Source organism: Corvus hawaiiensis, chromosome Z, assembly GCF_020740725.1.
Source record: "Corvus hawaiiensis isolate bCorHaw1 chromosome Z, bCorHaw1.pri.cur, whole genome shotgun sequence".
Taxonomy (NCBI): Eukaryota; Metazoa; Chordata; class Aves; order Passeriformes; family Corvidae; genus Corvus; species Corvus hawaiiensis.
In genome coordinates, this window is record NC_063255.1 from 8,221,599 (window position 1) to 8,235,945 (window position 14,347).

The following is a 14,347-nucleotide window of genomic DNA, read 5'->3' on the forward strand; positions in this document are numbered from 1 at the left end:
TGTCCCTTGTCTGGCCTGGAGGCTGCCCTGCAGAGCTGAGCTGGAATCACGAGCTGACAATCACTAAAGAGCTGACAGCTTCTGCAAGGGCCCTCCTACCAGCAGCTGAGGGAAGACACCGGGCCTCAGGAAGACGGTTCCTTTCGGGACCATCTGCCCGGACCGGTCACCTCTTCCTGGGTCAGAGCCGCTGACCCCCACCACCAGCTGTAATACACTCCCTGCCATGGACAGAGCAGGTACACTTCTACTGTCTACTGTACAACTGTTCCTTTGGAGTGCTTATAAATGTGTACGCATTTTTAACTCTATTACACGTAAATGTTAAACTCTAAGTGTAGAATTAGTCAAGTTGTGCAGTATTCTACAGAACCAGCTATATAATATTTACACCTTAAGTGTAAGGAAGATTGAAGCAAAACTTCCAGAATGTTTTAACAGATATCAAAAGAATCACCCTGTCATATAACCAGAATCTAAACCTAAGATGGACTGCTATTTGCAGAATGCCCTGTCACAATTGTGCTATCTGTGCCCCCAGTGGCAGCTAAAGACACTGACCTGCAATAAAGATACTAAACTAAAATATTAATCTGAAATAATAGTAAGTAAAAACTTCTGCAAAACTTCCACTTCCAAGCTGAGTAAAGCAGCAACAATGATTATAAAGAATTGAAAGGCAAGGTAACTGCAATCTGTAATTTGACATTACAAGTTCTGAACCGGTAGATAAAGAGGTTGACTTCATTTTCATCTGCCACCCACAGATCTGAGTAGCTCCTGGGGAATTCCATTGGCTTCAGCAAACTGATATTGTGAAATGCTGCTTACTTCGTGCTTTGTTTCAAATTCTTACACATCATGATAACTAGAGTGCCAACAATTTAACATTTTTACACCTGGGAATGTAAACTAACAATGTATTATTTATCTGCCAACCTTTCACATCTCCCTGCTCTAGGTGCTTTACAAAAGAAGGACAGAAAAGCATACAAACCCACTGAAATACTACAAATGAGAGATATTTTATCTTTCTAAACATTATTTCAGATATCTGATTTGATAGCATTCAAAATTTCTTGCCCTTTAACCACTTCGTTACAGAAATTCAAGAACTTTGCAGGAAGCAATGCATTTTTGACAATACAATCTCTTTTTTTTCCAAGACAAATAACACATTTGATATTTTAAATATTTAGATTATCCAGATCAAATATTAGCCAGGCAGTTCAGTACAAGGCACTTTCTAATATGAGGTTCTGTGGGTTAAAACTTGCACTTTCCTTTGGCACTGATTACGTTAGCATCAACACTGAATGCCCTAATGCCCTTTCCCATCCTTCTTCAGAGCATGTGTTGTACAACTTAATAATCATCCAAAACTCCATAACTGGCTTTATTTGAATGATGATGGTGTGCATTCTAGTTTAACACAAGCTTGAGATACCTTTTTGGGTAAAGGAGAGTATAAAAATGAAAGAGGTCACCTCTCTAAGAATACTATAGTTGCCAACAGAAAAGAAAAACACTTTTATACAAACCCTGAAAAATTGTGGGTTTTTAAAATCTTATTGAAGGAGTTACACATTTCACTCACTGCTGTTGCTCAATAAAAATAAATTCTTGTAGAAAAGACTTGCCCATAAATGCGACAGTTGAACAGAAAGACTTGTGTGCCTATGAATTATAGTTCCGGACTGCTTATACTCTGCCTTAAAGCTGTGTATTCTTTCTCTGTACTTGTGCAATGCAATTATATTAGAAGGCACTCTTAAAACTGGGTGATCTATTGGTTTAGGGAGCTAAAGATTAATTCCAGATGTAGTCATGCTCTTCTAGCCCTTCAAAAAGTAACTACTGCACCATCTGTTTTGTAATAGACAATTTCAAAGAGTGCCAAGGGGAATGTTAAATACATTGGTCAAATGGCCACAATATACCTCACACACAAGAATCCTAGAGGTCACAGTGCCTCAGACAGATTCATATTTCCAAGTTCTTCTCTCCATTGTTCCACTATGGAAACTCAAAGAAAAGCTCTTCTTCCTCCCAAAATAGTACGGAGATGTTTTCCAGATTATTACCAGTGTTGACATGTACAAGGCCAAATTCAGACCTGAATTCAGTGGAATGACTGGAATTCACAGTGTCACAGACATGTCTCCCATACCTGCCTCACTTCTGGATCCTTGTAGATTATTCCAAATGGTTTTTTGGAGCTTTTTGGGGGGTTGGGGTGTTGATTTTTCTCTTTTATTCCTTGTTTGGCTTTTTTAAATGAAATCAATAGCAAGAATTTAATGCTAAAATGACTTCCAATTTGGCTGGTTGCCCAAGGAAAATGAAGGGTGAATGAGGTAATGAAGGGTTATTCCATGTCATGAGTGATAATCTTTATTTTTCCTAGTTACTTAAGGAAGTCTGAAGTAAAGGAATTGTCTCTGTTCTTCTAAAGAAAGTCTTATGCATCAATATCTACATCTCAAGCATATAAAAAAAAAAAGCACTCAGGTCTGCCATCAACATGGCCTAAATTCTTCGCAACAACAAAACTGGAGTAAAAAGCATTCTCTGAAGATTTCCCAAGTATAAATCTGAACTTCAGAGCAGCAACTCATGATTTATACCAAATAGTCCTGAGAAAAGATCTAAAATGAAAACAAAGGGAAACAGAAAATCTGCTAGAAATTAGAGAATCACAATCTTGTGCAGTCCTAGAGAGGCTTTTTTTTTTTCTGCAGTGACATTAGGTAAATAATGGTAAAAAGAATTAAAGATTAACAACATGTCTCCAGTTCATTCCTCTTTGGTTTTCGCAGTGCAGCCAGTCATATTTTATACCAATTCTTGTAATAAGTTGTTACAAAATTAGCTTAGGACTAGCAGACAGGCTAGTGTACCCATGCTGTACATGTATTGCTGACTTTGCTGTGGTTCTCTCTATTCAACATCACATGTAGACATTCAACATCACATGCAGAATCAGTGCTTTAGACTGTAAGCATAGTGTCTGGGCATACTCCAGCTACATCTAAAAGTTCAAAGTTTGCTGCTGGTAAGTAAGAAAGAATTTAGTAGGAAAAACACACCCTTATGATTCCTTAGTATTATTAAAACTGAACTTCTTTAAGTCACTATTTGGGCAGTGTAAGGAAATCTCATACATACAGGACAATTTGCAGTTTTTCAGTATTAAACATTATTAAAACAAAGAAAAGTTGGGAAGTGGAATAGGAAATACCTGCTTTGGAGGACTTTATAACATAACTTTTTAGAAATTTTAGACATCTGAAAGAAATACATTCTGAAAATGTACACATACTACATCCTGGCTAATGTACCTATTGGTGTGGGAGGATACATACACACCTTCCAGCTACAGCAAAGACCCCATTGCTTAGGACAAGATTTAATTGAAAATAGTTGACTCAATAAGTAACAGAACTAGACGTTATACATTACAGATACTCATACTCCAAACCAAAAGCTTCAAGAAGAAAATGGTGCCTGAAAAAATGATACAGAACAGGAAATATTTTAAGGGAAAATCATAGAGAGCTGGTCTATAGAATTATGGATAATTTTGAATCCTGGTCTCTACATAGCTCACTTATCTCCTCCAGAGCTATAAAAACATCTCTTATTTAATCTTATGTAGGTATCCATAGTCTCCTCCCAAAATCATCAAACAAGCCAAACAACCACACAATCAAATAAAATCAATCCGGATCAAGCTCATTCTTGCAAACCAAGCAGTGTAGTTGCCCCACCTCTTGCTGAGGCTGATGTTCCTGGAAGATAAGGCCTCCAGAATGAAGAGGTACTCAGGGAGAATTTTGTTTTAGACACTAATACTACATCTCAAAGATGGAGCTCAAAGAAAGAAAATTCAGAAGAAAAAAAGAAAGAAATCCAGAAGCAAAGCTTCTCTCCTTATTCCATAGTTTTCTTAACCCTAAATGTACAGATGAATCCTTCAAAGCTCACTGTTTTCTAGGCTGAGAGGCTAATTTTCTCTGGCTGAGCCCAGCACTCCCTCACTTCACTCTATGAACACCTATGGTACACCTTTTGCATGGGAAAAATGTACCAGCCACTTGCTAGCTACTGGCTGGGTCATACACACCATGTCAAAGTGATCTATTCCATTTAAGATGTATAGATCCAAAATTACACATCCCAGAGTAAAAAGAAATCAATTATTTTATGCACTTGACACAAGCTGTGTTTAGGAGAGTTCAATTTGTAACACTAGTTAATCATTCACAAAAGAACAGAGTTTTAAAAAGTAACTTATTTGTTCCTCACAGCAGAGGATTAAGACACAATGTACTGAATAACTGGTGCAGTACAATTGCTCTGCAGAAATGATTATATTTCTATCACACACTTTTTGGAAAACGTAACCACTTTAAGTTTCATTGTGTTTGTAACTCAGAGGCAAGAATTATTACGCAGAAAGGTCTGCTTCCTTTCTCAGCCATCTTTTTAATTATTTGAGGGCTTTTTTTTTTTTTTTTTTTAACTGACAGTGTTGCATCCAGCAAAGATTGATGTTCATATCCAGAGAAGGGCAACAGAGCTGGTGAAGGGTCTGGAGCACAAGTCCTGTGAGGAGCAGCTGAGGGAGCTGGAATTGTTTAGCCTGGAGAAAAGGAGGCTCGGGGGTGACATTACCACTCTCTACAACTCCCTGAAAGGAGGCTGTAGCCAGGTGGGGGTCTCTTCTCCCAAGTAACAAGCAGCAGGACAAGAGGAAATGGCCTCAAGTTGCACCAGGGAAGGTTTAGTTTGTATATGAGGAACCATTACTTCAGTGAAAGGGTGATCAGGCCTTGGAACAGGCTGCTCAAGAAAGTGGTGGAATCACTGGCGCTGGAAGGGTTCAAAAAACCTGTGGATGTGACACCCAGGGATATGGTCTAGTGGTGCTGGGGTAACGACTGGACTCAATGACCTCAACGGTCTTTTCCAACCTTAACAACTCAATGACCACCATCCCAAATCACAATAACTGACCACAAATTCTGTGTCACTGATGACAGGAGAAATGAGTGTGCATGTCTTTACAAATGACTAGATAACCTGAAAGAACCAATCAGGTTCTGGAAGAATGGGTGTGGGGGTGCATGTTGGAGGGGAGATATGCAGTATGCAGATCTGGAAGGCTGTATCTTCCTAGTACCTCACCCAATGAGGAAAGTAGGAGGACGTTTAGAATAAATGGAGGCTGTGTCCCCTAAAAACTCTCGAGACACCCCAGATGGGTATGCCCCAGCAGAATCTCCCTAGTTTTGAGTAAAGCTGATTTTTGCAGGAATCCTCTGACTTGTTTGTGGACACTGGCCTTTGGCAATATGATTTTCTGCACACTGGTAACAACTGTGGACTTGCCCTGGTTTGTCTGCCTGGAGGAGCTCCTCCATTACTGCTGTGAGGTTGAGTGTCACCAGACAAGCACTACAGAAACAACCCTCGCCACCCACAAGGAATCGGTGCACAGTTGTGCGTTGTGGAACAACTGCTGTAGGTCTCTCGGCAGCACTTTCTACACACACCATGCCACTCGTCCCTCCCGGTGAGAGCCAGCGTTTTCCCACCCTCTGTCCTTCCATGCTTAGCTACTGAAAGCAAAGGTGTAGTTGTCCATCCCGCGCTAAAACAGGCCCTAACCCTGAAGTACTGTGTCTTGCGACGGATCCGTGGCTTTTACACGCCAACTACACCTGTGCATTTAGTAGATGTTTAACACGTGCAAGGCTGTGGACACGTAATGTTTGCGAACATCTGCAATCCCGATGCGCGCGGGGCTCCGAGTCCCCCTGAACATCCGGCTTGTAAAAGTGCCGTTCCCAAAACCTCAACCTGAGTTTTGGGGCAAAGCCGCAGCCTCTCCCACCTTCGCCACCCACCCGTCCGGAACAGCAGCCGGGGCTGCCCGGCCCGACAGCGCAAGCGGGGCCACCGCGCTCCCGGCCAGGCCGCAGGGGGCGGTCCGGGCCCGGCGCCGCTCTCCCGGGCGCAGGCGCCGCCGTGGGCCCGCGGCTGAAGGCAGCTTGCCCCGGGACGGCGGCTCCATGCGCTGCCAGGTAGGTGCAACCTGTCGGTGACCCTGCGGCCGGCCCTGCCGGAGGCTCCGCTGGTGCCGGGCAGTGCAGGGAGGCAGGGCTCCCGCTGCCCCTGGCCTCGGCGGGCAGCGGGAACGGCCTGGGCGGCGGGAGCGGGGCGCGGATCCGCGGTCACTCACCGCCCCCCGCCTTCTCCGTCTTTTCCCCGCTCTCCTGACAGCCGGGGCAGCAGATACGCAGCAGAACCGATCGGCTTCGAGAAAAGCCAGGGAAAGCTTTTCCTGGCGCTCTCGTTCCGGTTGTGTGCTGGTATTTTGGGAGCAGTGTTTTGGGCAGGCCCCGCGCCCCTGAGCGCTGTTTGTTCCCCGGGCAGGTCTCGGTGCTGTATTTCGCCAGGAGTGCGGAGCTGGCGGGGCTGCGCTGCGAGACCCTCTCGGTGCCACGGGAGATCACCTCTCTGCAGCTCTGGGAGGAGATCGTCAAGGCTCACCCCAGGTATCCAGGAACTTACCCTTAGGGTGCGCAAAGAAGTGTGGTTGCCTTTTTTTTTTTTTTTTTTTTTTTTTTTTTTTTAATACAGATTCGGCGTTTAGCATTGAGCTGGAGCACATAGCAATACTTCGACAGCACAAAACCAGTGGCGCTACCGCCTTCTTTTGGTAACCTGCACCAAATGTTTTTTATTTTGCACAGTTGGAAATGTAGTAGCTTTATGTATACACAAGGAAAGCCCAGATCCAGTACATGTACGCAAAACTGGGCCTCAGAGATACACGTGGCCCATTGTCCAGGAGGGCTGTGGTGTGGTAACCTGAAAGCTGTACTGTTATTGGCCTGTGGAGAAGGTGAGATGTCTCAAGGAGGGATCAAGCACAGCCAGGACAATAAATGAGAAATAAATTATAATATGCCGGTGTTTTCAGTCTCTTGGGTTAGACATTCGGATGAAGTTCTTCACTGAAAGGGTTCGTAGACATTGGAATGGATTGCCCAGGGAGGTGGTGGAGTCACTGTCCTTGTAGGTTTTTAACGAAGGACTGGGCTTAGCGCCATGATCTAGTTGACATGGTGGTGTTCAGTCTTAGGTTGAACTTGATGATCTCAGAGTGCTTTTCAAATTTAATTGATTCTGTGATTAACTACTGTAAGCCATGGGTACGAGTTTATGGCACACCCTGGAAGGCAGGTCAGGAAGGGAACTGAAGCCCCCACAGGCTTCCATCCACTCAGCCCTGACACAGAAAATAAGTTCAGCCACTTCAATGCTTTGAAAAAGACCCGCACCACTGCTGGTTGCATTTCATGAGGAGTCTGGTCCTGAGAAAGCATTGTGTTTGCTGTAAGGGCCTCTACAGTACTGGTGCTCTTTGGGGGTGTCAACAGAAATGTCCCCTCTGTTTAAGGCTGAGGGAAGATGCTCAGTCTTGTCAAGAACTAGTCTGACAGACAAAGGTGCAACACCATTTTGGAGGCATAGAAGGGGGTAAAAAAAAGTAAGGTATAAGAGAGGTTGTGGTCCTCAGGATTTAGTGCTCAGTGCTCTAGAATTTCCATAACTTTGGACTTACATGTCAAAGTCTTCCTTTAGGCACAACCTTTCTTTAGTAAAATACTCTCAACACTATGAAAGAAATGAGCTATTTAACAGTGGTATCTGTTTACAAGGGAGAAACTCTTCACAAAATGCTGGACCAGGGGCCTTTTTCTCACAGAGAGTTGAAATAAAGTATGTTTGGGTGGGAGAGGCAGTAGGGAATGTGTGTATTTTACTTTGCAGCCTATTCCTCTGTGTCAAATGCAGCAGCATCATCGTTGGTCGTTTTGCCATAATTTGTCAACCTTGTCCTTTTATGAATGATGACTTGGGGCAGCACAATTTGCATTTGCAGTTACTTCACAGCGGCCTCCTTGAAAAATGCTTCTGTTCCTAGCTTTGCTGGAAAAACTCAATATAATTGTAGGGCATTGACCACAGACTTCTATTCATATTGCTAATGGATATTCAAATTGCATCTTGAGCATACTTGACAGTGCTCTTCTGTTCCCCAACTAATTAGCTTGCAAGGGACTTCAATAAGAGCCCGTCCTTCTAATGGGCACTTCAGTTTCATGGTTATGTGCAGTTCTTTAGTGGCTTGCTTTGCTTTCATACAATTCCTCCCTTCAGTCTGTCTTCTGAATCAGTGGTACTACTGATTCAGAGGACAGACTGAACAGTGCTCAGCCTGTGCCTTGACTACTTTTGTCTATCTGGCTGGTAGGAAATAAGATGATTTTTACTTTTACTCTTTTGGTATGCTTATTTGTTACTAGGCAATACAGCTGAGCTGGCTGTGCCAGATTTTGTAGTCTCAAACAAGAATTGTTATTATGCCTGCACCATCTGAAGTAAAATGCAATTCTTTTTTCTGATGTCTAACTGCTGTGGCCCTCATGCTTGCTGTGTAATTGCACTTAGTCCTGGAAATGACTCCCTGTCTCATGATATCCAGAGCTATGGACTCTCTCAGCAATATCTCACATAAAAAAATATGTAGAAGATCTGCCAGAAGACACATCACATTTACTCTCTTAGTTCTGTGGCCACTCCTTATGAATAGCAGATTTCAGACCTGTAAGTAAGTACAAAAGACCGAAAGCCTCATAAAGTCTGAGCACACACAAGAGCAACTCTTTGACCACTGAATCTTCATGAGATCTCATGAACAGCATACCACAATGCTTCTTGGTGTGTAAGAAAATTACTCCAGTCCAGCCAGACTGCATCAGGACAATATTTCCTTCTAATTCCAAATTGTATGGCTGCTGCCTCTTGAGTTACCAACTTCTTTATTGTAAGCTTCTGAAGTGGGTCTAGTATGCATTGGTTTGTTCTGACATAGGCCTATGACAAATTCAATTCCTGATTTCTGAAAATCACTCTGATCTTGTTTCTTCCTGGCCATTACAAGAAAATCCTAGATTAGGAGGTGGGTGTTTGTTGTATTTTTGACAATGTCTTGGAAGCAAAGTTGTGTAAGTCTCAGTGGTTTACCTCAGCTGCCCTAGACTGTGTACCAGTTTGCTGGTGATTTAATGAAATCTCATGGTTAAATGCAAACATTGTTTGGAAACCTATTTATGCTCTTGCCAATCCCCCTCAGGCTTGCTGTCATCCGGGATCAAGTGGTTTTTGCTGTTCGGCAGGAGTACGTGCTTCTTGGAGATCAGCTCCTGGTCCTGCAGCCTGGAGACGAGGTGGCCATCATCCCACCGATTAGTGGAGGCTGAACCTGTGCAGGTTCTGTTAGGTAGGTGTCACTCATTGCCTAGTTTCCTGTGGTGTGTAATCCTGTGCTAAAACACCTCAGGAATTCTGTATGATGTTACAAGAACCTTTTCTTGTTTAGGTCCGGAGATGTGGCTGCAATTCTCTCCCTCCACCCCAGTACTCTTTTGAGAGAACCCAGCTTGTATTTCTGTCTGGAGAGTGCAGTTGTGCTGAGCAGAAACTATAAGCCAGTGCCGCTGTAAATGATTAACATGTATTCAGTAAATGTAAGACATTTGGCAGAGAGGTCAGGCATTGCTTTGAATCTGGGTTTTAGGTCTTGTTACTCTTTCCTGGTTGTTTCTTCCTACCAATAGATACTTGGCTTGCCTAAGTAAGATAATAATGAAATATTTCCTGCCACTTTTTAACAGAAAGATAATACAGAAAAAATAATTTTCTGCTGCTTAGAAATTTTGTTAGTTTGTTGCTGTTAAAGCGGTGTCCTTAGAATAGCTTCATTTCTTTGCCCACTTTCAAGTGCCTGTCTGTCTATTCACTGGAGCTTGTTCCATTGCTGCTGATCAAAATACTTCTCATTCTTAGGTAATCTGATGACTGGTTTCTACTCAAAAAAGTGAGAAGTGTCTCCTGTGTGTCTGAAACAGACTGATAGTATCAGGTCCTGAATGTCCTGGAGAGCATACTCAGCTTTAGGATTAGAACTCCAATCGCTGTTTATCAGAAATCTCTGTTATATATTACTTGATTTGGTAAGTAGGAGGGACTGACAATATCACCACAGCTTTACCAGCAGCACACGGTGGTCTGTGCTGGTTGAACGTAGTGTTAAACCAGGGCATCAGGCTAGTTATAGTTTCATCCCACTGTATGAGACTTTCCTATCAGAAAGAAATATGTATGCATTAAAACCAGGTCATTGCTTGTTATTTGCAGCTAATATTCTCTCAGTGAGACTGCTGAGAAGTGAATTTCACATGTAGGCTAGTCTCTTGGGCAAATAGATAGTGCCTATGTTCTGCATAAATTGAAGCATCAGCACTGGATTAAAAGCAGTTGCCTGATGCTAGTATCTCCACGAACAACAGTCTGTTTGGTTTCAGTTTTTCTAGGGCGATATGGAAGAAAGCGAAGATGTGCCAAAAGATTTTATCAAGCTCAAGTCTGAAAAGCTCTCTGTAGATGAAGTGTCAGAGCTGGTCGTTTCACCATACTGTGGGGCAGTGTCTCTGTTCATTGGTGAGTTTCATATTTGTGAGCTAAGTCTGTGGGTATGTTAATAGTCTAATAAATGGGACCTAGGCTGTCCACATCCCAGACTTGTAGTTCTCAAATAAATCAATTCCTGGTCTGAACCCAGGAAGTTTTCTAGAAAACAGGTTCTGAATTATTAGAGCAAGACCATGGCAGCTCATAAATAGCTGCAGTGGGCTGAAGTGGTGAGAAGCTTTCTGGCTGGTATAGCTATCCTAGGACTGAACAGAACCTCAGCTCTGGAGTAGAGAACTGCTTGGGAGTTGTTCTCCTGTCCCCTGGGATACAACTTGTTCAAGGTGGGAAATGGAATATTGTGGCTAGGCCAGCCTCATGTCCACACCTGTATGTGAGGTCCTGCAACTCAGGTCTTAGTTGAAAGTGAAGCACTCTTCTACTAATGGGCTGGTGAAGGTAAGGCTGGTAACTCTGTCCTGTGCTTAATGCACGTGGCACACATATGAAACCCCTTTGTGCTTAAACCTTAGTGCTACTAGGCTCCTAAGTACTGGACATTTAAAAATTGCATGGGCAAATGCCACGTAACTTAGCAGTTACTGCAGAAGATGTCCCAGCCTTGGGCGTTAACGGGCTGCAGACCTATATAATGTGTGAACTAAACTCTTCCTTTTTTAGTAAAGATTTATCTTGTTCAAATAATGTCATTATGCAGCCATGATTAGGGGAGGTTGTTTATATTTTCACAGTGCTGACCTTGACCATAGCAGGAGATCCTGGATCTTAGTCCGTATTAATATAGTATATATTATTATGCAGTAAATGCATAATAGGTATTATAAGGATACAATATGTATTATTTACTCAGTGCTTTTAGTTGATAAATCACTTTTGTTTAGGTACTACAAGAAATAATTTTGAAGGAAAAAAAGTGATCCACTTAGAATATGACGCATATACTTCAATGGCAGAGACTGAAATAAAGAAAATCTGCAGAGATGTTAGACAGAAATGGCCTTCAGTCAAACATATTGCAGTGCACCATAGACTTGGGTATGTATGTCCAGACCCCATTCTTCTGCGACTGGAGTATTAATCCTTGTCTGATGCATGGCTATGCTTACGTAGTTGCAGAACCTGCAGGAGTGTTTAGAAACCATAGTGCAGCAAAGCTGGCTGCAGGATCAAGCTCTTGCTCTGAAGCTAAGTTTCAAAAATTTTATTTTCAAAACTGTGTTTATTGGTAGGGTTTGCTGGAGTCCACGCTTAGCCTGGCAGGATCTTTGATGCTGGTGTGATGTTTTGAAAGTGGGGAGATATTTCACTCCAGGGAAGTGGAGGCTGTTGGTTTGTTTTGTTCTTTATTTTTAAAAGGTCTGAAGCTGGCAGCACTTTTCTTTTTTTCTTCTTTCTCCTGTTGAGAGGCTGCAGAATGTGCTTATTGTCAGATTTAAGTCTATTTATGCTATAAAAAGTCTGAAAGCTTAGGATATGGGGCATAGTAATTGCCAGCCATGCTTGTGGGAGAACCTCCTGTTGTTCCTTGTATCTTAGATAAGCATTTTCCTTTAGATTCAAAACATGGAATACTAGTGTCTGACGTATTCTTGGGTCTTCCCTGTTCGGGGAAGATTTCTTGCTGAAACTAGCAGGATTTGCAGAAATCCTGAAGGAACTTAGGATGTAATTGCAAAGGGTAAGTAAGATACTAGGTCTGAGGGGTAGTTTCCCTAGATTTCCTCTACAGTCAACAGAGAGGGTGGCTGTCTTGAGGGCAGCTCAAAGCATTTAAGCTGAGATTTCTTCCTATGGACTGTGCTGGAGAAGTCTTACTATTCAAGGAGGACTGGGAGGAAGATTTTGGGAATACTGCAATTGTGAGGAGGAACACAAAACCTTGTGCTTCTGTTAAGTTTGTAACACAACACACCAAGTAGGAAACTTCAGAATGTAAAATCAGGATTCATCAAAAATTGGGTTTCATTGCAAAATCTGCATAGTGTGAGGTGCTTAATTTCTTCTTTCACAAATTCTTATGCAAACTGAGATGATTTCTTAGGTTTTCAGATAAGAACTGGCTGTTCTAACTTGTTATTGTTCAGTATTAAGCCAGCTTCCACTGAGTTTCCTATGTATTGTTACAAGTTAACAACTTCTCCCTCTTAATTCCATAGGCTTAATTTAAAAAAAAGGAAGAATGGAAGAAAAAAGCCTACGTCTGGTGGGTTTATTTATTCTAAAGTGTGGAATTCTAACATCTGGTACTGCTTTTAGTTGTGGTTTTCTTTCTTTTAAAAAGTGTATAATCTTTTGGATGTGGTTTGACACTTGCTTCATAGGAATGAGTCAGGAGAGCATGTGACCAGAATACTGACGTGACATGGCTACAACTTTTGGATACTCTTGATGTTAAGTGTTAGCTAAAGCTGCTGTTGTTCCTCTTCTCTCCCTAGTGTGGTTCCAATAACTGAAGCAGGTGTAATTATTGCAGTCTCCTCTCCACACAGAGCAGAATCCCTTGAAGCTGTAATGTACTGCATCAATACCTTAAAAGCATCTGTCCCGATATGGAAAAAGGTATGTCTGGGGACAAATTCAAATTTAGGCATATGCTAGTCTTAGATGTCTGGGCTGCCTTAGAAGCATTACAGGCAGCTGCTCCAGATGGGCTGTCAGTGTCTAGCACCAGTGAGTTCCCTCTAATGCAGCCAGGCCCGTATGTGACAGGTAGAGTATCTGGAGGATTCTCCTGTACCTGTACCATCCAGTTCCTCTTTATTTTGAAGCCATCCTGGGGTCAAAGTGAAGAAGGCCTGCGTTCTCCTCTTTTGAGTAGCAAAACTCCATTCTGCACTGGCTTGTGCAAGAACTTTTGAGTCAGCTTTGCTTTGGACAGCATTGCAGTTTGCAAGTAAAAGGAGCATTTCTTGCCTTTCTCTTTTCTGCTCATTGCTGTGGCCATGAGAAAGCACAAAGCATTAAGCAACAGCACACAATGAAGGGATGAGCAGAAGTCCCAAAGCTAATATAGGCACACAACAGTGTGTGGAGAAACCAGCCCAGGTCTAGAAAGAGCCTCATTGTATAACCACAGTGATGCATGCAAGTAATGAGCATTATCTCTGCCTTCTCTCCCTGGCAGAACTTGGCATGGGGTTAACAGTGATATTCTTCGCTCTACACTTTTCTGATGCCTACTTGAGGAGACTGAAATTCTCTCAGAATGAATAGTCAGGGACTCTGAATTTGCTGCTTAGGACTGGACTGCAGCTGGGTCATCCAGTCTGTCCTTAGGATCTGATAGTGTATTTAGTATATTAATGTAATTTTTTTAATATTGACATTTTGTTACATCTAAATACTCTTCTCAAAATGATGGTACAGTAGGCTAATGTGGCAGTATGAATGCTGTGTATTCTACAGTTTTTACATAATTTCTTCTAGATCTCTTTGTTCAATTGACTTCAGTATAGGTGGGCCCTTTTAAATTCAGTGGGGATCAGCCCAAGGTTCAGCCAAGTTCATATGTTCTGAGGGTGCTGCCCTCTCTTCTGCTTGCCAGCCAAGTGCTGTGCAGTGCTGTTGTGATCAGTAAATAATAGTGGAATGGCTATTGAGTTATTTGGCCTGGTTTGTGGCTGTATGTAGCAGACTCACAATGTTTCTCATTCTTTGTTTATATTACAGGAGATTTATGAGGATGAATATTCTTGGAAAGAAAACAAGGAATGCTTTTGGGCAAATTCAGAAAAATAATTGTACTCTTTCAAAAATAAAGTGTTACTCTTCCTGATGA

The 14,347-nt window shown here is 42.4% G+C and overlaps 1 protein-coding gene across 1 annotated transcript; it reads left to right on the top strand.

The window, feature by feature from the left end:
• The first annotated feature begins 10,457 nt into the window (after positions 1–10,457).
• MOCS2 (molybdenum cofactor synthesis 2) lies at positions 10,458–14,347 on the top strand. The gene is made up of 4 exons (XM_048291710.1): positions 10,458–10,578; positions 11,451–11,604; positions 13,005–13,128; positions 14,239–14,347. The coding sequence occupies exons 1-4, from the start codon at positions 10,458–10,460 to the stop codon at positions 14,305–14,307; spliced, it is 468 nt and encodes a 155-aa protein (XP_048147667.1). The 3' UTR covers positions 14,308–14,347.